The following is a 24,424-nucleotide window of genomic DNA, read 5'->3' on the forward strand; positions in this document are numbered from 1 at the left end:
TGAAATGAAATGAAACGTCTCAAGCCCCATTGACAGTAGCCTGCAATGTGGCTAAATAACTGTAGGTTTCATAATCAAGGACATATCAATCAAACATAATCGATATATTGCCCAGCATATGTGCAGGCAGTGAAAGTGAAAGTCGTTTGCATTGGAAGTTACATTTTTTTAAATACTTTTTCACGTTTGATATCTGATATTTCCAGAATATATGGTTTATTGAATGTGTTGATCAGCTTCAAATAAAAAAATAAAAATGAGTTTTACATTCTCACAACGTTAATTATGCTGATCAGGACTTTGGACATTCCTGTTCTACCTAATAATTGCAGCTTAACGAGAGAGGAAACATCTGGTCAGCTCGAGCATGAGGTACCCCATTGGCCAATTTGATTTTGTGTTTGAGATTTGAATTATGTTACTCAAACGAAGCAGTCACTGCTGTTCTGTGTGCGCACGCATTCAAAAATCTTGAGCATTTTCAGTGCTTGTTTCTGTTTATTTGCAGTTATAATATGTGTTCGTGAGTGATATGCAAGTAGGAAGATTCACCTTAACGTTTATTAATTACAGTTTTTTTCTCATTATAATTCCACACGGATGTCTGCTGAGGTTCCCTGTGTTCCACACACACTGGCCTCAGTTCAATTGTGCGATCACTTCCAGTTTCGATGATTGCAAGGTCATCAATATATAATTAGAGCATAGCTGAAAGGAGGGGATTAGTGCACAACACCTGCTACTTTTGGATTAGAGAGCTAAACAGGAGGGAGGGACAAGCAGTGAGCCTCAATTATACACTACGCACAGTGCAATGGTATTACGGTACTACATCATTATGTGTGTATGCACCTAACAATCCATTAATTTTTGTATAATATCATTTAGGGTAAACTCTCTCTGCAGGTTTATCACATTGTAAGTGTCTTGTAACAGCATGTGCATACTTGTCTATTTGCTTGTAATTAGACTTCTAAGTGTGTTAATGCTTTTGTTTTTCTTTAGAAGAAGAGAAAGCATTTTAGTGTTTGATGTGCAAATAAAGACGGCAATTACAGAATATTGTGGAGATAAACGGTCTGCGTAATTACTCTTGTTCCTTATCCTTTTTACGCTATAAAACAGGCCTTTCATGTGTTAGGCTCTATTTGCATGAACATACTAAGATTATCTTTTGGTTTTAAATATCAATGTAAAATGGCTCCGAGATGCAAATAATCTCGGAGTGAAATTGCTTAATCTATTTTAATGTGTTTATGCATGATCAGAGATAATTTGCTCAACAATTATGTTTTCTCTCAGTGTGTGTGAGAGAGAGTGTGTGATAGAAAAGCAATCCCTTGTGCCTTGCGTGTTGTTCTTGTAGTAAGCACACAGCATTAGCTGCATTATTCAGCTGGTTTCCCCCAGAAAATGTTGGGATTGTCAACTTGGATTATTAGTGCCATCATAGAGTAAGTGTTTTTTTATATTCACATCTCTCTAAGGGAATCCCAGCCTTCTTTCACTGCAGCATCTCCCCCAAAATACGTGAAGATAATTCGAACAGAATGATAGTTGCTCATGTTCAATACTGTTCCAGGGTACAGAGAAAAGACTTAAAATGTGCATGGTGGCTGCCTCTGCGACAGCACAATGAAAACGGTGTCACAAATACACAAAACAGTTCAAGTGATTTACAGATTATGTAATAAAGATTTAGAATCTACCTTTTTTATGTTGTAGCTCACTTGGCATTTAAAAGGTTTTTTTCTTCTACAAAACATGCAGCGCCAACACTGTATTGATTGCATCATCAGTAGAGCGATCTCCGAGCTGATTCACTGGAACAATGATGCCAAGATTGTTTCTACTGTAACAATGCTTGGGGATGTTTTTAATGACGCTGACATTCTCTGGCTCATAACTGTTAACACTGCAATGTAGTTATGGTAAATCAAAACCTCTGAGTCATTGTCAACCGAAAGGACCAAGGCTTTTGCTCTTTAATGGCCCCTCATTGTGAATTATTGATTCTGTAGGATGTATTGTGTGATTGTTTTACAGTATATTGGAGGAATGTAATCATTTATTTTTCGTGTGTGTGTGTGTGTGTATGTATGTCCTTAGTAAAACATGCTCTTAAGACACATTTGTTTTCTTGCATCACTGTTATGAGAGAGACGTCTGTAAACTGTCTGTATGTTTGATTTATTTGTTTTTGTCGGCTCGTAATTTACACTACTCTGTTAATAACACAGCAGTTATTTTCCGGCACAATGTAATGAGTAGTGGATTAGTTTAATCCACTCATTTGGCTGAACTGACAATCAAATGATTGGTCATTCATATTTCATGTTCGGATCTCATTTTCCAGCAATCCAAATTTTCAAGCAGAATAAAATATGTGCTGTTCAACAATAGAAACGTTACAGTAGAGATAGAACCATCTGATCAGTTATGAAGATGATGACCACCCTCTTACTTTTGTATTTAGACTGATAGTCGCGGTGTAAAATGGTTAGATTAGATGGTTAATTAGATCTCTTTTCAACATTTGTAGGACAAAGTGGTTTATAATTTGATTTTGATGTCCTCATTGACACACACATGCACTGGGAGCACTTTGAGGTGCGTTGAGTTGTTCAGCGTTTAACCCACTAACCCTATTTACCCAATGAACCGCTCAACCTCTTGACCTACAGCTGCCTCCATTTATCAAATGTTCCTAGGCGACAAAGCAACATCCAAATGTACTCTGTCTACTTGACCCTACAAGTTAATGTGGAATGGCAGTAGCAGTTTGCTGAACGCAGAGACATGCTGTTCAAGTGTCTTGGCTCTGGGGATGTCAACAGTGCAGCCTGACTTAACTGAATTATTACTGCAACTGCTGGATGGAAAGCCATTCGGTTTTGGTCCTCCTGGCATTTCTAGTCCCAAGAGACCCACACCTAAGCCATCCTCTTAGCACCTGCTGGTGGCACTTGATGAACTTATTGAGTGAAATATCTTAGTATTAGTAATGGACGGCTTTGCAAAAAGTCTTGTAAACATTTGTATTTCCCAAATGATGTGTCCACTGGACTGATTGCAATAGAATTCAGCACAGACATTTCTGCCATCTGATGATGCATACCTTTGTGATACCTTCAATTATGTGCCATCATTAGATCAGTGTCCAGTATTTTGGTTTATGACCAAATGACCAAAAAGTTGACATCTCCATTATTATAAGCTTGTTTTGCATTTTTGCTAATTGGACAATTTTACGATCCTTACACAATAAACAATGGTGAATGTTCTAAACACAACTTCCTAAAGGTCAGCCGGGGGCACTGTCATTGCTGGTGTTGGAGTTTAGCAGCACAACTTCACAGCAGCCAGCATGAAATCAATTGCGTAATACTGCTGGGACATTGTTAAAGTGCTCATCTACAAAGCCATATGCCAAGGCTGAGACCAGCTTGAACCAGCTTTTGGGATCCCTCAGTGGTTAGTTAAGCAAAGACAGTCATTACACGGTCAACCTCATTGGGGCGACTGTGGCTCAGGTGGTTAAGCGGGTTGGCCAACGATCCAAGGGTTGGCGGTTCACCCACCTTGCCTTGTGTGAATGTGTATGATTGCTGTATGTTTGAGGTGGTGGTCGGAGGGGCCGATGGCGCGAAATGGCAGCCTCGCTTCCGTCAGTCTGCCCCAGGGCAGCTGTGGCTACTATCGTAGTTTACCACCACCGGTATGACTGTGTGTGAACGAATTGAACCTGGAACCCTGTAAAGCGCTTTGAGTCAACAGCGAAAAAAAGCGCTATATAAATCCAATCAATTATTATTATTATTATTACAAATGAGGCAGGGTTGGATTAAGGTTCTGTCAAAGACAACAATTTGATTGAGAGGTAGGCTAGAGAATGCTTGTTGACAAAATCAGTGAATAAAGTATGTCCTCACGATCCGCTACCTGTCCATTGCTATGTGTGCGCTAAGAAAAATTCAGTGTTAATACACAGCCTCTGTAAACTGGTATGTGTACAAAGGGGCCCTATAGCAACATGCCTGTTTACAGAGCCTATGCTTTGGATTAACACCAGCTTCTTTATCAGCAAACACAGTATGAACAGGTAGTGTATTATTTGGAGATATTCACTGATTTTGACAAAAAAATATATTTTGACAACAAGCCTTCTCTATAATTACTGACTCCACATTTGAGGTTGCCATTTTCTTTGAAGCGGTCTGTTTCAGAAATCAGTTCGAAGGGATAAATTAGTTTAAGGCAGTAGTTTACACGCACTGAAATAACCTGGTTGGTCTCGGTGGTTCATAATGAGATTTTTATCCCACGTTACTAAATTATTGAACAAAGGCTGGAATACCTCAGGCGGATTAGTGATTATGTGACACCTCAGCTCAAAGAGAATTCTTTTTTTGGGATGTCTGGATTCACGCCACAGTGGGAGGACAGGCTCTCTAGTGTGAGCGCACAGTTTTACTTCACCTTACTTACCATGAAAAACACAGCTAATGAGAAATATACTTGGAATCTAGCGCTGTGTACCAGGTTCCTCTTAATCCCTCACCCTAATTAAGGAGTCCTTGTTTTCTCTGTCACATCATTTCTATGAACTTATTATAATGCAGTAAGCGGATAATACATTTCTGATTTATGCATAAGCACTAAGTCGAGGTAGTGAAAGAGTAAAGCGATCGCTTTTGTGAAGAAGCAAACCTCATTCTCATTTTTTAATGTGGCTATTATTGCATACTACTGGAGCGTTTGCAAAATGTGTCACACATACTTATTTTTGTTCACATGGGAAAAACTCAGCATGATTCCAAAGCATTCTTTTCAGTAGTGTATTTGCCTTGAAGAGTGCTTTATGTTTCTGAAAGAATGGGTATATTTTTGGAGTCTACATTTTTGAGTTTCAAATTTTTCCAGGAATGTGAAGATATATCATTTAACCCGATCAGGAGACACTTTGTTTGGTTAAATTTAGCTGTCGGAATATTTTGAAAAAATGAATGTCATACCTGTGCCCTGTAACAGTTTGGGTCGTAGTGCTGAATCTTCATCATTCGCTCCATGAGTTTGCCCCGTCTCTGATGTCATCCCATTGTACAGATGCATAGAGAAATGCTTAAAAATAATGGCCAAGGAGTCAGGTCCAATACCCAGGACATCGTTCAAGCTAATGTTCTAGGAATTCACAAAGTCAGTCTCCCTTTTCATTATCAATGGAGCAGTTACAGGCTGTAAATCAGAATGACATCACGGATAAAAAGAAAAGAAAAGCTTGGTTCTTGAAATGTGAGGTTTGGACAGAGTGCATTTATGTGTAATTTAGATACTAACTGGGGCTTATACGGATGCTTCAATGTCATGCAGCGGTGGTGTATTCTTTTCTTATTTTACGGCTGTGCCAAAATTCTCTGAAATACAGCCACTTGAAGGGTGCGTATATGACTCAAGGATTTTTCGGTTCACATTAGGATTACCGTGATGCGCAGTTTAAATTTAAGTCCCATCCCAATCTTAACAATACCTTGTCCCCTGCTCTCCTTGATGTAAAAAGTGTACATCTGAATGAATAAGCACTCATGTGGATCTGCTAACTCTGAAGAGCCAAAATGTTATCCAAAGCATTTGAGCACCCTCTTTAACTGAGCTATTAAAGACGTGCCTTGTTATTTATTATAACGTGGACATTTATATGTTCATCTTATCGAAAATGTATCACAATAGTAGTGCAGACAGACGCTAATATATCTGCAATTTAAAAATTGACAGGACTATATCATAGATGCAAGCTGTCGGTTGTATTCTCGAAAGCACTAGGCCATGTGTAACTCAGTGAATGCTCTTTCTATCTTGGCACAAGGTTTCTTGTTTAAAGATTTTGACATGTTTAAAAGTCTTGATGAAGGTAAAATAAGGTATAAAATAGGTATTCTAAGTAGCCCTAAATAAGGCCAGAAGTAAAAAGCCGTGATGTACAATCCCCTGACACCTTCAGTCAGTGGATGATGAAGGACATATGCTAATGCCTTACATCCGTTCCAAAAGTCATAAAATGTGACCGTCAACAGTTTTCAGAAACGGTATAAAAGAAAAGATTTGATATCTAAAAGTTTACAGAGTTTTCTTTTTTTTATTTTACCTTCACAATGCATTTCTTCACATTGTTCCGCCCACCAGAACTCCCAACTCCCAACACAAAGAACAAACTCAAGGCTGAGATGTGTTAGTTGTTCTGCTGGTGCAATACTCTTAATACCCGTATCAATGTGTGCATCAATCTCATACTCTTATGTAAATGGTATATGAGTCACTCTATTGCCCTGATATATATATATTTAGCTTGGTTATGATGTTTGTAAAGTGTATCTTGGAATTAGAGTTATCACGAGAACATGTATATTGCAAAGCAGCTTCCCTGAATCCAGCGGTATACTTGGAAGAGAGAAATAATAACATTTTCAAAATAGACTGTGTTTTCTTTTTAGCAGATGATGCAACAACAGCCTTGCTATTCATTGTAATGCTGTCTTTTTAAAGACAGTACTGCTGGCTTAATGCACCTTTCAGCCTCATCAATTAAGTCAGTGTGTGTTGTCCATCCGGTCTTTCACTATCTCCTGGAACAGATCAGCAATTAGTCTCCCTTGGAAAAGCTTCAGTTGATTTGTATATAAATGACATCACCACTAGTGGGTCTTTTTTTAACACAATTAGTGTTACATAGCATGGATTTACGATGATGAAAAACGGTATAGACCGTTTTCAATATATATCTCTCTAATGTGACCATGTACAGCATATCTAATTTAATCATTTCACTCATATGACTGGATATTTGCTGCCAAAACCTACTACACTCTAGTCTGGCCAACACAACCAAGCAACAATGCATTATTATGAATGTATGCAGGTTGCACTCAAAAAACATCTTCTTTGACTTAAACTAAATATTATTTTTACACCATGAGAAATTCAATTCTCCTGACTATACAAAAATTGCCAGCGCATTTGTTTATTTTGATCATAGTGAAACATCTGTTACAATAAACATTATTTTTTAGAATTGTTATGAAAGTTGAGGCTGAGTTTGATATCATCATCATTTCTGTCAAGAGGTTAAAATTGTCTCTATACCATTCTTTGATTTATTTGCAAGTGTTTAAATTTGTTACATCTGTTATCAGAGACCTCACTGTCAAGACTGCACAGGACTTTGATGTAATTCAAGTGTGTATGTACCTTTTTTATTGTACAACCTTTTCTAGTACACGTCTATGGGTTCTCTATCTATTATACGTGAAGTGTTAAGACATATCCTGGTGGCAATGTCCCCTTAATGTATTGCAACATATAGGTAATCAGATATATGGGAGTGGAGAGAGTTTGTTTTAAGACTGTGAACATGAAGAGAACTCCAGAAAATTGAGACAAGGTTTGAAACCACTACATTATTGTACCATAGTGATTTTTTTTATGAATCAATTTGCATTCAGAACATTGTATTTGTATGCAGGGCTATTTTGGGTCAATCCATGACAAATTAAATGCCTGCCAAAGCGATGGGAAGAAGTTGATAGTTTCACCCAGGCTTAAATTAATCCAATTTTGCTGTATGGCACGGCAGGGTGTCCGTTTTGTGCCGTTGCATTTACTAAATTAAACTCGGGGTCTCATATATGCCTGGCGTGTAGATACACATTGCATATACCTCAGCTAGTAATTAAAAAAAGGAAGCTAAAAAAGCCTTTTTTTCTCCAAAGGAAGAGATGTATTCCAAAGCCCGTCTTTGGATCAATGTTTACTGAATGAGACAGCTGTCGCTTTTTTGCTTTTGTCTCTTTGACTCTAGTTTGCTTTGGCAGAAAGACAGACAGATGTATTTCATGTCAAATTATATATAAAAAAAAAAGTAATTACAGGTTATTAAGCAACTGAGGCGCTAAGAAATTATTGATATTACATCCCTTCTCAATTTGTGGTGGCTGTAATACAGGTTTTAATTCTGGCGATGTATGCTTGCACAGTGGGTCCCCCTGGCAGCTGTGCACATGCTTTTGCACTGTATGTGATTAGGAGAGCCAGTCCCTGAGTGAGATGAGAAGTCAGTATGTGAGCACTGCAAATGAAATGGCACATGACAGGCGGAAAGTGAACCTTAATACAATTGCAGAGCATATGTTGTGTTTAAGAATATAGCACATACTTTTATAGGAAGGTAAACACTTATGTGAGACAAATACAACCCTAGTCTTATCATTTTGCACCATTTTAAGTAAGCCCTCATTATTATAGTCTGCATAATTGTCACTAGAAATGTTATTGGATACCTAGGATTGTTCATCATAAGGCAACTGGGCCATGACCTCCTGATTAACTTCATTTATGTGTCCGGGAAACCTCAAGCGCAGTAGCCAATCTGGTCTTTAGACTTTAGAACGTCCAAAATAAAAACTTCACAGGACCTCGGACAGCAAGCTCCCACATGTGGAAGCCCCTCTGTGCTTTAAACGTAATGGGTAAGATCTTGAAATCCCTTCTAATATTAATAAGTTACCATCTAAGTGAAGTGTAGCGATGCTCTAGTTTTTTATTTTTTTATTTTTTTTTGCCAGGAAGGATCTTAGTGCTGTTTCTAGAGATTTCAAGATTTATAAAGACACATACAAAAGTGTCCAGGTTTGTTTGAGAAAGGAATGCTTGATCCTGACTTAAAATAAGCCATATTGGACTGGTTTGGAGTTTATTAATAATGAGTATGTTTCTCATGTGCTGGGACAGGGGGGCTACAAGGGTTAGAAAGCAGGGGGTTATCCATGCCAGCTATGAGGATCCTTTTGGCATTGGACAGTTGGTAATAGATGTCCCAGAGCCAGCTGTGGTCAGAGCTAATTTTTGTTTGGTCGTAGCCCAAGTAAATCTCGGGCATCCACTCAAAGGTGGAAATAGATATGATGAGTGTGAATGTTGAAGAGGGAGTGTTAAAAGATGGAATACAAATAGGGGATGGGGGGAGGGATGCACTGTGTCTGTCTGTACCGGCCAACCATTGCCTGATAAGAAACATTTCATCTGTATTTAACGATGCGCAATGATGTATAAACTGGATAATTATTGTTTTAATTGGCTGACAAAAGAGGACTAAAACTTTTCAGAAACAGACATCTCACTTTGTATAAGCCTTATCAACCAGTTGATCTGAAACAGTTTCCTCCGGCCACCTTTAACCACAAAACAGATGTAATAGTGCATTAAACGCCTGTTGTTAAAGAGAGATTATACTCTATTAGACATAGCGGAATTTAAATCTATATCCTGCAGCTTTCAGAAGAGAGCTATTTTAATTTAATTTGTAGGCTACCTGTGTGGGTATTATCTACTCACAGTTGAGGGGAAATACATATTATATGGTTTCTATAGAGACCAAATGAAGTCAAACTTTTGTTTACAAAAAGGTGGCTTCAAAACATTTATTTTGTTTGCCATTTTCGATTTTTGAATTTTGACTTAACTGTTAGTGTTTAATCTCCCATAGGCACTTATCTCCTTTGCTTCACTTCCCCGAGGCACCTTAGACCTATATGAATAAAGATCATGCATTATGCATATTTTAAAAATGACCCATACGCTATTACCAATAAACCTTTAAGCAGCAATTTGTTTTTATTTATTTATGTTTAAACCTGGAGCGCTATCAGAAGACAAGCCTCCACACTAATCCGGTGCCATCCTCTACGGATGCCGACATTATTGATATTTGGGATGAAAGTTAAAGCCCTCTGTCCGTGGGGTTAGTCCACTGTGAAGCCCAGATCAGAGGCTGCTCTGACCGGAGATGACCCTGAGTGAGTTGCACGCTACAGAAGGGAGAGCGATTTTATTTCTTTAGCAATACAACAATGCATGGTAGAACTGTGTAGCACTTGTTTGTGTAGGTCTGGCATCCTCTTGACGTATGAGGACAACAGCTTTGCTATGTGGCTGTGAGATTGAGAGTGGACACGATTACAACAGTGGGAGTATTGGCTGTCACAGGAGAAGTTCAATTAACTTGACAAAAAAGAAAGGAGGCTCTCTGTTCCCTCCCTTGTAATATTATCAGCGGTGTAATTTACGACCGGAGTGTAGCTCACCACACTCTGGTTACTGAAGCAGATATATTTATAAAAGGCTGTGTTTTCTAGATTAATGAACAAGCACCATGGAGGTATTTTGACTTTTAAATTAAATTCTTAGAAGAGCCATTTTTCAAGTTAAGTCCAAGTGAAAAATACAATTATAGGTCCTCTTCGGGACAGCAACACACACATACATCAAACCCTGACTGCTGCAAACAGGTAGCACACTCATTAATAGTTTCATAAATATGCAGGGGTGGGTATTCTAATTATCAGGCAAGAGCTCCCCATTGCACCTCCATCTGCGCTCTATTTTGAGTGTCTGAGAGTCTGAGTGACTGTGCAAAGATTGATAAACCTGCCCTCTGAAATAATACAATATGTTATGGGCAGTACTAACAGTAAAAAAAAAAGTATATATTAAAAGACCACTTCCCTCTTGGGCTTTACAGCTGGTAGCTTGGTGGTGGGGCATTTCAAGTGCTTTTAGTCTTAACAATATTTCAACTTCTATGGTCACTATTTTAGAACCTAACATACTCTTTGGAGAAAACATGCACTTTGACCAATCCAGTGAATTTAACTTAAGGCATATTGAAGTTGAAGTGGCAACACAGGATGGCAATATTTTCCATCAAAGCACTTGAATAGTGTTGCATTGGCCATGATTTTATTACAACCGTCAACAGCTTAATACTTACACATCGACTCACAAATTGAAGTGTTGTACTTGTGCGACCAACAAGCATAAATGCGAAAATTGCTCTTAAACACACTCTTTCTACATTAAATACATGACATGAATCTCTATAGAAATCACATTTTATCCAGATAAAGTTTGGATAAAACATCTGAAGTGCCTAATATCTTGTTACATTGATAGTAATTGACAATGTTTTCATTCTAGCACCACATCCCTGGCACTGAGTTTTGTGCAATATATTCAATTAGATCCAATTCATGATCTGTATATTGTGTATTTTTAAAAGTAATCATCGGTGTTTCTGACATCTATCATCAGGCTAGCCCATATTTTCAGTGGCATACACATAATGATAAAATTATATTGATGAGCTATGAGTTATATATGTTTTTGTTGATTTGACACTGATCAATCAGTGAAGTCCTACAGTACTGCATGTCTATCTATCACGAACTGTTGGTGGTGTTGGAGATTTAAAGTAAAGATGATTCTTATTTATGAAAGTCAGAGGAACACAGTTACTATTTTACAAGTTGGGCTGTATACCTCCTTAGAAAATGCATGCTGTAGCTAGACACACACTCTACAATTTTCACAAAAATTGAGTGAGTCCTGTTTACAGCTGTGTCTGCCAGTGTCATCCTTCTGTTTTTTGGTATTTTCAGAAATGCATTATGGGATTGTCCCTCTAAATAAAACCAGCACATTTCAGTAACCAACCAGGTTGCAAAACACATTACCTTACTTGCCTGTTGTCCACTGCTCAGCTCTGTAACTTTGCTGTCTGCGCACGTCAGCTTTTTTACATGAGCAGCAAGGTTGTAAATCTAAGGTAAAGATATCAGCCGGCGTTGCACACATCGGTGCTGACTTCAGTGTGAGAGTGTTGTGGATGCCTTGAAGCAGGCATGTGATTAGGGAATGTGTGGAGTTATATAGAGAGCGGCGGGTTGCACAAATCAAAGAGTTATTTTTGACGATTGCGTTTTGACAGCCAAAATGAACCTTTCAGAAATGAACGCAGAATGTGTGGGTTTGATTTGTGTGTTTTTGTTTTACTTCTCTGGCTGAATCTCTTAACTTTTGTAACTGGTTGTGACATGTTGGATGAAAAGAAAAGGTGTAGATAAAGAACGTTCTTGAAAGATAGAATACAAGATTGAAGTAAGTGTAGACCAGACCAGTCTAAAGTTAAAAAAAAAAAAAAAAAGAAGATGTATACAGTATGCATGCAACTTTTGAATGACTTGTCGCAAAACAAATGTTTTCGGTTGTGTGTTAGTGGACTTTCAAATACTTTTCCCAGCATGGTGTCTTTACCTGCAGTATGACTTTTAATTCCATTTTGCACCAATGTTCTCAATTAAAATACCCTACCACTCACTGCTCGTCCAATTTTCTTTCCCTTTCTTCTTTTATAGTGAACCATCAGTTCTTGTACAAATCCACTAATTTGGCCACTTAGGAGTCTAGCAATCCTCAGATTTAGCAGGCTTTGAGGGGCTTGTCCCAGATGGCTGCTGTGGCAAAGTTTAATCAGTCCCTGATTAAAAGCTACGGAATAAAAAAAACAGAAAGTGCTGCCCCTGGTGATGATCAATACTAGAGATCTTCCCACATAAGACGTGTAATGGTGCTCAGATATTTGAAGCAGAAGTTTTTCCAAAGTCTTCTAAGGCTGTTGTCGACTGATCAGTGTATTCGTAAAAAAATGAAGGTTTGACCAAAATATTTTTCAAAATAAAAAGCCATTCAAACGGATCAGATAAAATAGTTTAGAGTGCTGAATGCTTTCATACTGTGAGGCCGTTATTAAAATATGTTTGTGCTTCATGGTTCTTTTTTTAAATTTGAATTATTTGAGGTAATACGACCTTTACAACCACGTGCCTTTGCTTTTCATAAATCTTCTTCGACAACGAAACATGTTCTCAATAGGCAACACAAACATCTTTTGAAAAAACATTGAACGTGTAATTTATTTTCTACTATTTCCCAGATTGTTTGACAATTGCAAGGATAATACAGCAGTGGTGAATGTCCTTCTAAAAGATGGGTCCATTTATCTCATGGAGACTTCTCTATCTTCACAGGTACGATTTTGGTAGAAAACATGCAGATCAATGGCCGTGCCGCGGACCCAGGCAGAACCATCTCCCTGACGTTGCTGGACAACTACGACTACTGGGTGATACTGGAACCAAGACGACAGAGGCTCTACCTCAACAGCACCGGACGTGTTCTGGACAGAGACGTGAGTACAGGACTGCCCTGGTATCACTGGTGTCATGGACAGGAACACTTTGTATACAAACAATTTAAATAAGGAATGGTTAAAGTATTTTAAATATTCAAAAGGGTGTCCTTTAATTCATTACTATGAAGAAGAAAGCGTGTCCCTTTGCTCTTTTTGCCTTTCTTTGTCCTATTTTCATGCTTCAAAAAAACGCTTATAAATGAGACGTGTGAGATAGCGTAAATAAGCCTATTTTGCAAATCTGACTGAACAAGGCAATAATGTTAAAATGACCCATGCAATAATTGTATTGTGATTATAATTCTAACTAGAGAATAATCTCAGAATAGTGGTTAAATATCTGCCAATTGCCCACTGCTCATTCATTTTAATACCACATTTGAATTCATGATATTTGTATTGCTGTTGGGCATTTGTTTCAGTATATAATGGTAAATAGCCCCAAGTGCTAAATATAGAAAGTGAATCAATGAATTCAGAAACTGAATCTGTATTTAATGTGTCCAGTTCAGTCCTTTGGGGCAGAACACCTGCAGTGAATGTGTTTAAATGGTACAGTTAAAGATGTGATACGTGGTGTGAAGGTGGGTGTGGGGGGGGGGGGGGGGTTGCACTGGGTGGGTGTTAAGTGTTGTGACGGCTGTGGGAAAGAACCTGGTTTTGCTCCAAGCAATCCATACTAATGGACAGATAGAAGGGACTAAACCCAGGGAGCTGGACATGAAACTACTAAGTACCATTCAGAATTATGGCCAATTAACGGGGACAAATTACAACTGTGGAAGGTGAAGGGGCACATGGGCTAAAGATACAGGTTAGCTTGATTACTAAAAAAAAAGCTGACTCATAGTGTTCTTTACACAATTCAAGATGTTTTCGTAAAAGGGAAACAAAAAAGCCTATTGTGAAAATGATGTATTATTATGAAAGGCTCATTAAATAAATACACAATTGCAATTGTTCCCCCCTCTCTCAGCCCCCCAACCACATCACCACCATTGTGGTTCAGATCCAGTGCACCAATGAGCTCATCGGTACGGTCATTTTCCATGAGGTACGGATCGTTGTGAGGGACAAGAATGACAACAACCCTCGCTTTCAGCAGCCACGCTACTATGTTGCAGTCAACGAGGTAACAGGCCATAGTCTCATGCACTATAATCTGCACATATAGTTTTGATACTACCAGAGGGATTGCCAAGGTCTGACATATTTATTTCTCACACATAATTACTTACACACACACACACACACACACACACACACACACACACACACACACACACACACACACACACACACACACACTGACTTGGCTTCAGAGTCAAAATGGACCAAAGTCAAATTAATTTGAGTCAAATTTACTTAATTTGAATAACTGACTGCCTGAATCTATTTGGTATCTAATTAATTACGCATTAGGGTTTTATTTATTATTGTTTATTTTTATAATAATACGACAAGTTTGTACGATGTGGCCGTACAGTGACATTTCCCTGTAATGTGTACAAGTTTGTGGCTTTTCCTCAAATTTGTACTGTGTCAACATTCATGCAAACTCACCAGGAGGTCAGGAGAGCAGTCAGGAACTTTGTTGCAGCCTGCTCTGCTTTCAGTTATCCTTATTCAATTAGGAGCATGCCGGAGGGAAACCCATCACTTCCAAAACATACAAGACAATGCATCTATTCAATAATTTGCACCGTCATGTGTTTTAAGAATGGGGAGATATGCAGATATGTCACTGCTGAGTTAAAGAAAAACTACTAGTCTCTTGTCTCCAATGTTCACACCTTATGTACATTGGGTGTTTGAAAGTTCCTGTCAGAGCGTGTTATCACAGCCATATGCGGTTGCCCTAAGAGTACAGTGAGTCATTTGACATTGCTGTCAACTTCTCCCCTGAACAAGCTCTACTACCCATTGCTTGGGTACTGTGGACTTTGCAGAGGGCTCCAGGGAACAGCAATGGTTCTCATACTTACTTTTTTGTTATTCCGTCAGCAGTGTGCGTAAGCCTTCAGACTACTGCTGACTACAACATTCCTGCCCTTTTGTGATGTTTAAAATATAAATATATACTTATGGGGGTGAAGTGGCAACATGAATAGTTGTATGCATGGGCATTTTGCTGTAAGTAGATGTGTTGTCCTCACAAGGGGCCTGTGTGAGCTCTTGACTTTTTGTTTCCCCCATTCTCATATATTTCTTTCCCGTAGCTCACACCAGTTGGCACGACCATTTTCACCGGCTTCTCAGGAAATAACGGCGCCACGGACATTGACGATGGGCCGAATGGACATATAGAATACAGCATCGTTTACAACCCCAATGACCCGGTATATGGACCAGTCACGCCATGATTTAAAAACACCCTCTCTATACACTATTGTAAATTTCTTCCAACAATCATGACTTACTGCTCACGTCCAAACTTTCTTTCTGTCTTATCATATCCTCTATCTCTCTCTCTCTCTCGTTCAGGAATCCAACAAAACAGTGAGCGTCGCCAACACCCTCTCCGGACACATTACTCTGGCGGACAGGCTCAACTATGAGGAGAGAACTCGCTACCTGGTTCTGGTCCAGGCCAATGTAAGATAGATAGCTACACATGCAGAAGTCCAATCAATGCCTTATCAATTGTTAAGACTGTTTTTTGCTCCATACAGCAATTCATAAATAGACTTACATTTTTATATTTCATTTAAGGTCTATATTCAGAAGCAACAGCTGTATTAAAAATTTTTATTTGCAGAATGGAATTTGAGCACTCGAGCCCATGTTTTTTTTTTAGTCCAAGAGAGTAGCAGTGTCTCCACCATATTTCACATATTTCATTCTGTGTTGCTGTTGGAGCTTTTAAACATTAAGGCAACCGTTTTTTTCTGCTTCCATGTCCTCACACTGCGTCATTAAGCAAAACATCCTTTTTATTTTATGTTTAAAATGTTATCCGACAGATTCTTAAAGACTTACAGATTCCTCAATTTGCAATTTACATCTCACAAACAAGTTGTTTAACTCATATTTAACTTCACATTCAGAGACTGTTCACGGTCATCAATATTGCCCTGAGAGGATAGAAGCCTCAAGGGTTTCATTGCTATTTTCTTTTTGAACATATTTTTCACTATGAGCGTTTGATGCTGTCTCTCAGACGTTCTGAGATAAGCGTTTGTAGTTTGTATATACCAGAGCAACTTTCCATATCAGAGTAAGTATGGGTTTTACTTTAGGGAGGGCATTTGACTCCACACTCTTGGAGCAAGATGACTGAGAAAATCGTGTAAAACAAGTGCTCATAATAATACCAGTATGAATTATAAAGAGAGCACTTTGATTCTCCTTCTCTGGCTCTCATCTTTAGCCGTAAGGCAGCCGATTTCTTTTGACCAAGGGGACATAGAACCCCATTGACCGAGAATTTTTACTTTGACTAGAGAAAAAACACCGACCCCCAACAGTGGTCAAATATTACACATACTACTAGAAAAATGCAAGAGGTGATGTATTACAGGACAGCTCATCGTTTAGCAGTCAACCCATTTACCATTTTTCCAATTTCCTGCACGAGGGAGAAAAAGTCTGGCATGAGGTCCTTTTCGGGAAGATTTCATTTTCTCTTGCAAGAGGAGGCCAGAGTAGAGGAATAAAGCAGACTTGGTATTTACTAGAACTCTGCACTTCTTGTGTCAAGAGTTCAATTACACCAACCAGGGGATTCTTTGAAGTGCCGGCCTGCACACTTCTCAGGACACCACTGTGGGAAGCAACTGTACAACAGAGGGGAACCTTTAAGGATAACTGCTGTAAAGATATGTTTCTTTTTCAATGATGATTTTTGTTCAAAGAAAAGGTTTAATAGAATATAGAAGACTGGTGCTGCTGTCCGATCTGGTTGAGAGTGGTCCGATGTTGGCACATATTGTTTGATTGTAAGATTTTGTTCATTCAATTACGTGGGAGCCTTTTTACCTGAGTGTTTGTTGACCAGCTCTCTGCCAAGGATATGAAATTATTATGTAGCAAAACATAAAATAAATCAGACTGCTAACTTATTATATTGATGGTAATAAACAAACTTCTTGTTTGGACAAACTTCTTTTTTAACTGTCTTTTTTTGTAAGTTGAACTTATTGCATTGAGATAACAAGTTTTCAATTTAGCAATATTTATGGTCTGTTATCATTTCCTTAGCTGACCTGGTATTGATGCAGTGTGTCAAATCATTTTTAACGGACCACTTTTTAACTACAGATATCATTTCGATAACGTTCTACTGAATGCCTAATACGAAAATTGTGTCCCAGTGCACTCTCGCGCAACCAATCAAAATATGCATCTAACCAGAATGAATGCATGCACTGTGAGCTCCAATAATGGCCCAGCAGCATACTAATATATGCTGAAGAGTATCTGCAGAGATCGGTCATGATTTTAACATTTATTGTTGTATTGATTTTTTTTTAGCCAGCCCAGAGAAGTGTGTAGCCAGCAGCCCCCAGTGCAGAACGCAACAAATCGTTTTGGTAGGGTTCGAAAAGGTTGACATTGAACGCATTAGTTTTTTTTTCCTTACAGGACCGCGCTCCATACCCCCCCAACAGACGAACAGCCACCACAACCCTGACTCTGGATGTTCTGGACGGGGACGACCTGGGCCCCATGTTCCTGCCTTGTCTCTTGGTAAACAACACCCGCGACTGCAACCCCATCACCTACCGAGTTGCTATCCCCGAATTCACTGAACCGGTAAGAATCAACCCAGACAGGCCCCGTGTGCACACAACACTGCTGTTCCACAAGGTCATTTCAACAGAATCCCTCCTGTAAATAGTGTCTGCATATTTGTGTATTCTTGCACGGAAGGTTGCATCTGCCCACAGTGTTGTCTCTTGCATTTTTCACGGTGCCTCATGTTTCGGATTGGTGATATATATTTTTTGCTGCATTTGTACAATTTTTGTTAAATATTAAAACTGTGCCAGCCCCTATTAAGTTGTCCGTTGGTCCAGACTGTTTTTCTGCCTACACACTTGGAGCTAGACATTTGGAGGCTTTGCTGTTGTGCCTCAGCGTGGTAATTCCATGGGGCATTTTTTCTGCTCTGTTGGACCAGCAATTAGAGTAGAAGGCTGTGTTGACCTGGGATGTCAGATAAACACCACTGGAGTTCATAGAAGCAAGTAAAATAGAGAGGGAGGTGGTGTGCCAGGGCAGATAAGAGTATGTGCTTTACAAATAAATGCCAAGTTTTTTTGTTGTTGTTAATTGTAGGTTCTCAAACATATATAGTTTCATTAGCACTGCCTACCCGAGCATGACGGTGCACGAATACTGCTGTGAAGAAAAATGAATCAAGTATGGATGAAGTGTGAACTGGATTCAGTTGAAATGAACTGAGACACTGGGAGATAATAAATAAAACAGAAGCAGGCAATGATGAGACAACGGTTGCTATATATATATGTATATTAGATTAGTTGAAAAAAGCAGGCCCCCCAGAGAGAGCAAAATTGATATCGTCCAAACATGTATATGCATGCACTTCATGTGTATCTGTAGCTGGGGTCGCTTAGGGAGCAAACACGGTTTGTCTGTAGTTTTTCCCAGACTTTCCATTTAGAGTTGCCCATGTAATTTATAATTTATTGTAAAAGGTTTGCAGACTAAGTATGCAGGACCTGGGAGCACCAGGCTACACAAACCAAAGCTTTTTCATTAGTGTGAGAAAACATTGGCCTTTCTCCACGTCTTCCTGCTTCTCTCCCCCACACATCCCCCCCCACCCCTCGTACCTTTACAGTTTTCCCAAAAAATCCTGCTTTGTAATAAATCGGTTTTGCATCCTTTACCTCCTATTCTCCTAGTTTAACTTTCCTCAGACAGTGTACGGTTCAATAACATTTCATAATAAAGAAAGGGCCGCATTAGCGTTTGCCATTTTCAGCTTCGTCAGTTTTTTGCTGGTCCGGGATTTTTCCTCATTCTGCAGTGTAACCATTATGCTAACTTATCAGTCCACGGGGAGATTTGTCTTCTCATAATTGATGAGTGTATTGTAATTAATCACAATGAATAGACAGCCATTATTAAGTTGATCTGTATTTATTTTTTTTCGTCCTGGGTGGATATCATGTAGGCTTTGGTGTCCCCTGGATAATTACTGCTAGAGGAGGGTATTATAGCTAATCATCATTGTGCAAAGCTAAGGGGGATTTGATTTAGCGCACCTTCAGATATTGTACGAGTGAGAGGGCTGGATAGGGAGGGAACTAAGGATTACTCCAGAGCTGAGGGATATAAATATACCCCCCTAAGGGAGGGATTCTTCCTGCCAGAAAGCTGTTAGCCATGTGCCTGTCTCCACGCTATGGATGTTGAGCAGGCCTCTTTAGCATAGTCACACGTTCTATATCAGCCATATGGAGGCCTGTTGCTCCCGAAGAGACATTCATAATTGTGATGTGCTAAACATATTCCCACTTAGCCATATGTTGTGAGCAAAAGTGTAGAGGTACATTATGTAGAGCTGGGTAATTAGTGCTGATGGTGTCTGAGTATGTGTGAGCAGGAAAAGTAGCCTACGGCAGCACAAACACATTAGACCTGATGTGAAAGTCTATCGGGCATATTCCGACGCACGCTGGTGTGAGTGGGCTTACAAGGGGCAAACAAACAGCTGCAGCTTAGGCAAACCAGAGGTGCAAGTGCATTATTAGAATGGTACACTACGACCTGGAGAAAACACTACGGCATAAAAAAAACATTGTTAAAAGGAATACAGTATCAGCTGGAGCTGGGAAGCTTCAAGGATAGCCAAACAAAGCAGCTCTCCTCCTTCCCTTCATAAGCAGAAAACAGTTTAATAGGCCACGAGGAGAGTCCAGGGCAACTTATCTATAGAGGCCGCTGCTTTTATCTGTAGGAGGAGAGCTGCAAGTCATATACACACCACATCATATAAGATTATACAGCATCTAAAATACAAAGATATAGCTAACACAATGTGTTTTATTTTCAGGGCAAAGGCTATCCTTTTCAAGTGGAGTTTTCAGTTTTTTTTAAGACACTATTTGTGCAGCAATAGGTTACACTTACACAGTCAACAGCAAATACACAGATTTGCATTTGATTGTCTTGCTGTGTTGTTGACTGAGCACACCATCCCCGTGTTGCAGAGCAAACTGAACCCACTGAATGTGACCCCTCCAATCCGGGCCGTGGACATGGACAGAAACATACAGCCCCCATCAGACAGGCCAGGCATTCTTTACTTCATCCTGGTTGGTAAGTGTTCAACATGTATCTTTTACACATTTTTAAAGTTATTTTTCAGTATGCCATGACTTGGTTTCTGGATGTTAGTGGTGGAGTTTCTTGAGGGTATCAACAAGTGCACTGAATTCTGCAATCTGTGAATGCTCTTATTCTCAATTACAGGTCAGCCGATGACATATCGAGAGTATTTCTCCCTGAACAGAACCACGGCAGAGCTGCGTGTACTGCAGCCAATTAGCAGGGACTTACATCAAAGGTTCACACTCATCATCAAGGTAAACAAAAACATTAAGTGACTAAGTTATCCATTCATTATCTGTTGCATCAGAATCAGACATTTAAACATTTAAACGCTAAATGTTAAGAAAAAGACCAAACGCTTACAAAAATACTCTTTGAGCAAATTTCATAGACTACTGTAGAGTCTAATGAGTCGAAAACGCGAAATTTTTGTGTCAGTGAGTACTCCAACAGCACTGGAACAATGAACAACCATTGTAAATATAAAGACCCGACAGGGACGGACTAGTGATGCTATGCACACATCAGCACTATTTTTTTTTTATCCCGGTAAAGGTTTTTTTGACTTGGAGTTCTTTCTCAGCCGAGCTAAGGGTGTAAGGGCAGGGTGTCATATTGTATCATATTGTATGGAATGTAAAGCCCACTGAGGCAAATGTCTATTTGTGATATTGGGCTATACAAATAAAACTGATTTGGTTTGATTTGAGCAGTTTGCCCGTAGGTGCGTTGCAGATACCTCAGTGTTTACAGTCGTCTTAATTAAATATGGTAGACGAGGCAACTGATACTTTCATCGCATTGCTTAATGTGTTTAGTCTTTCCTACAATATCAAGCGATATAGATACCCACCCATCAACAATGTCCATCTAATTTGGATATAATAGGACATACCAGTAGACTGCCTGCTGTGAGCTCTAGTCGCTTTATAGCTATGTGAACTCCAGCGTAACTTACTGCATTCAACTAATTTAATTAAACATCTCAATTCTGTCCTCTTATTTTCTAATTTGCTGCTGCCACATGAAGTTTAACTCCTATCTCGACGACTTAAGCACGCACCCTTATACTCTCTCCCATCTAGATAAGCTGGATTCCTGAAGGCCATTAACTTTATCTTTAGCTGCTTTGGAAGATGGTGGGGCTGAAAAAGATGTTTTGAATTATGGACTTAGCGGGAGGATGGGCTGCCGCGCTCTCATGAATCCTAATTTGGTGAGGAGTCAGGGGGATTGCCTCTGTGCTGCTGCTGGTGCAGAGGATGAACTTTCCGTCCACCCACACCCTTCACTAAACCCCCTAGACGCCTCCCAGCACTGTGTAACCTGCTTTTACCTGGATAGCTGGGGAGATGAGAGAAAAATATAGCTGATTTCCACAAGAGGAGATTGATCATACGAGAGGCAGTTTTGCATGTCTGCGGGAGGATTGTGCGTATGGCTAAGGAAAGGAGACAGTTCAAAGGGGGGGTAGCAGGAAAAGACCTTGATATAGAGGTGTGTGTGTGTGTGTGTGTGTGTGTGTGTCGTATGCATGGCAGAGAGTTCTTATCTACCTGAGTTATAGAGAGAAGGGCGGAACCGTTGCTCAAGGACTCAGAGGGGGCAAGGAAAAGTGCAAATTAGACTTTTGATATCTTGAGAGTATATACTCTGATGCATGCAGCACACTCACAGTACGTGGTGTACATACACACAGCCAATGCTTTAGGGGATACAAAGTTAATGGTGGAATGAGCTGCATGCGGCATCTCGGAGCACAGCTTCTCGAAAACACATCTGTTCTACTTGGAAAGTCGAGATTGATCCTGATGGGGCCATATCCATCAGGAGGGCTATGGGATGAAATGAGGACAACTGGCGCAGAGGCAAATGGCAAAAAGAGAAAAAATATTTGGTTAAATAGAAAGAGAGCAAAAGAGATACAGTATGACACCGTTGACGATGATGGAATCAGGGCTAGGGAATCAAGACTGAGTGATAAATATTAACTTTTTGGGTAGCTGTGAATCTCGTGTGTGTGTGTGTGTGTGTGTGTGTGTGTGTGTGTGTGTGTTATAGCACAGGTCATTTAGTGCTTCCTCCCAGAAATAGGGACAACGCTAAGGAGCTAAAATCGCCAAGGGAACACTGTAATCACGCACCACATCTTTGCTCTCACTCGAAGACAAAAGTGTGTGTGTGGTGTCGAGAAATGGAAAGAACATCCAGGCACACACACACACACAGAGGTTTTGTCTGTCAATGACAGCGCTTCTCCCTCCGGTATCTGTGTGAGCAGATTGGAATCTCTGGGTCAGTGCAGTGTGGGTGTTCTTTATTATCACTCAGATAAGTGGAAAAAGGGGAAAAGATGTTGGAGGAAGGGACAGCCTGGCATAACACGCTGATGAAAAATAAAAACAGGTGTGGAACTCAACTGGACTGAAACGGATGTACCAACCTTGCAAAACATTGTGTTGCAGGGTTCTGATATCGTTGGGTATACAGATGAGATAATAAAAAAAGAAATGAGAGCTGTTTTGGACCTTGCCCTATTACATTTAGCTGTACAACTATATTGTTGTGTTCCAATTGACACTTTGCAATACAACCAGCCCAGTGAATTTGAGTTTATGTGCAGAATTAGTTCCAGGTCATGGCTTTAACTGATGTCGCTTCAACCCCCCCACCCTCGCCCCGCTCTCCATCTGTATTTTTGAAGCCTTGATATTTTTTTCTGAAGCATCCAAGTGTGGAAGTAAATGGTGAAGTGTGTTTAGGAAGGCGAAAGATTGCATTGACATCCAGACCAGTCAACATTCATTTGGTTTGGTCTCAATAGCTCGGTGTCCGATACAACTTGGGCTAAGTAGCCTACAGCTTTTTTACTTCAAGGCTTTTGTTCTGATGGAATGACAGACATTTTGATTTGGTTGAAATGTGTAGGAGGAAAAAAAGATCTCGCACTGCTCTTGCTCAGCATCACCATTTATTCAAGGTGGGGTCAGTGATTCTGGAGAACGCTTGTTGTCAAAATCACTTTTTGTCAAAACCAGTGAATATCTCTACACGATCTGCTACATACTGTGTGTGCATGAGCCTATGCTGTGTATTAACAGTGCACACACAGTACGGACAGGTAGCATATCATAGGGAGATATTCACTGATTTTGAAAAAAAGTGATTGTGACTACAAGCATTCTCTTGTATTCTTATCCAAGGCACTTGCATCTATAACTGGATGTGTGATTATTCCTGTCAAAAACGAATGGTGGAAATGTACTATGTTACTAGAACACCCTTTGATTGTGTTCATAAATGAAGGAATGTCTGTGTTGTGTTCGATGTATCGCAGTGTGTCCTGTACGTGACAGATAGATAAAACAGATTTTTGGGTGATTCATCCAATCACTTTTTAAGGCTCTAGGGATTTACTGTATATGTCAGCTGTGTTTTAACATTTATTATGTCCAATTATACTGCATGCTATAGTATATAGTAATATTTCATAGATTGAGATAGTATATTGATATTGATTTCATGTGGTAGTAGTTAGGTTTCTGGGAAATATTTATGAGTATACAGTATATGATTCTGAAATTTCAACTGTAGGCTTTGCTACTTTTGTCTTTACTTGCGATTTGAAATTTGAACTGGTTGTGTTTTAATGGTTGGATGTTGCATGTCTGTTTTTGGAGAAGGATATAGGCATGCTAAGGAGATGAAGATGTGCCAGCTGTGATTGTATCATATCAGATGATTCATTTGAGCGCTCCAGCTAAACAGGGGCAATGTACAGAAACACACATAATTCAGTTCGGTTGAGTTTGCGCAATTAGCAATGGAGAAATACTAAACTGAAAATGAGTGCTTGCACACTAATTTTCTTGTCTATTGGTTAATATTTGCACTGACTTCACAATTGATGTTTCTGTGGAGCGTCCTTCTATCTTTGTTCAGTCATTTGACGAAGTAGCAAGAGCCACTAATTACTGTCTCGCCTACCAATGATGGTGTTTGCGCTAAGTGGCCTGGTAATTACTGAGGCCTAATTCAAAG

At 39.5% G+C, this 24,424-nt stretch overlaps 1 protein-coding gene across 1 annotated transcript in view; it reads left to right on the forward strand.

The window, feature by feature from the left end:
• The window catches only part of LOC307257938 (protocadherin-15-like), a gene marked incomplete at its 5' end in the record, with an annotated part of 140,002 nt that overhangs the window by 24,961 nt on the left and 90,617 nt on the right, over positions 1-24,424 (forward strand). Inside the window, 7 exons of the mRNA XM_080037302.1 lie at positions 12,915-13,075; positions 14,055-14,210; positions 15,298-15,417; positions 15,563-15,673; positions 17,663-17,833; positions 20,263-20,371; positions 20,525-20,637. Coding sequence (XP_079893428.1) covers positions 12,915-13,075; positions 14,055-14,210; positions 15,298-15,417; positions 15,563-15,673; positions 17,663-17,833; positions 20,263-20,371; positions 20,525-20,637 — 941 coding nt within the window. The remainder of the gene's footprint in view (positions 1-12,914; positions 13,076-14,054; positions 14,211-15,297; positions 15,418-15,562; positions 15,674-17,662; positions 17,834-20,262; positions 20,372-20,524; positions 20,638-24,424) is intronic.

This window comes from Ammodytes marinus, assembly GCF_949987685.1.
Source record: "Ammodytes marinus genome assembly, chromosome: 11".
NCBI lineage: Eukaryota > Metazoa > Chordata > Actinopteri > Uranoscopiformes > Ammodytidae > Ammodytes > Ammodytes marinus.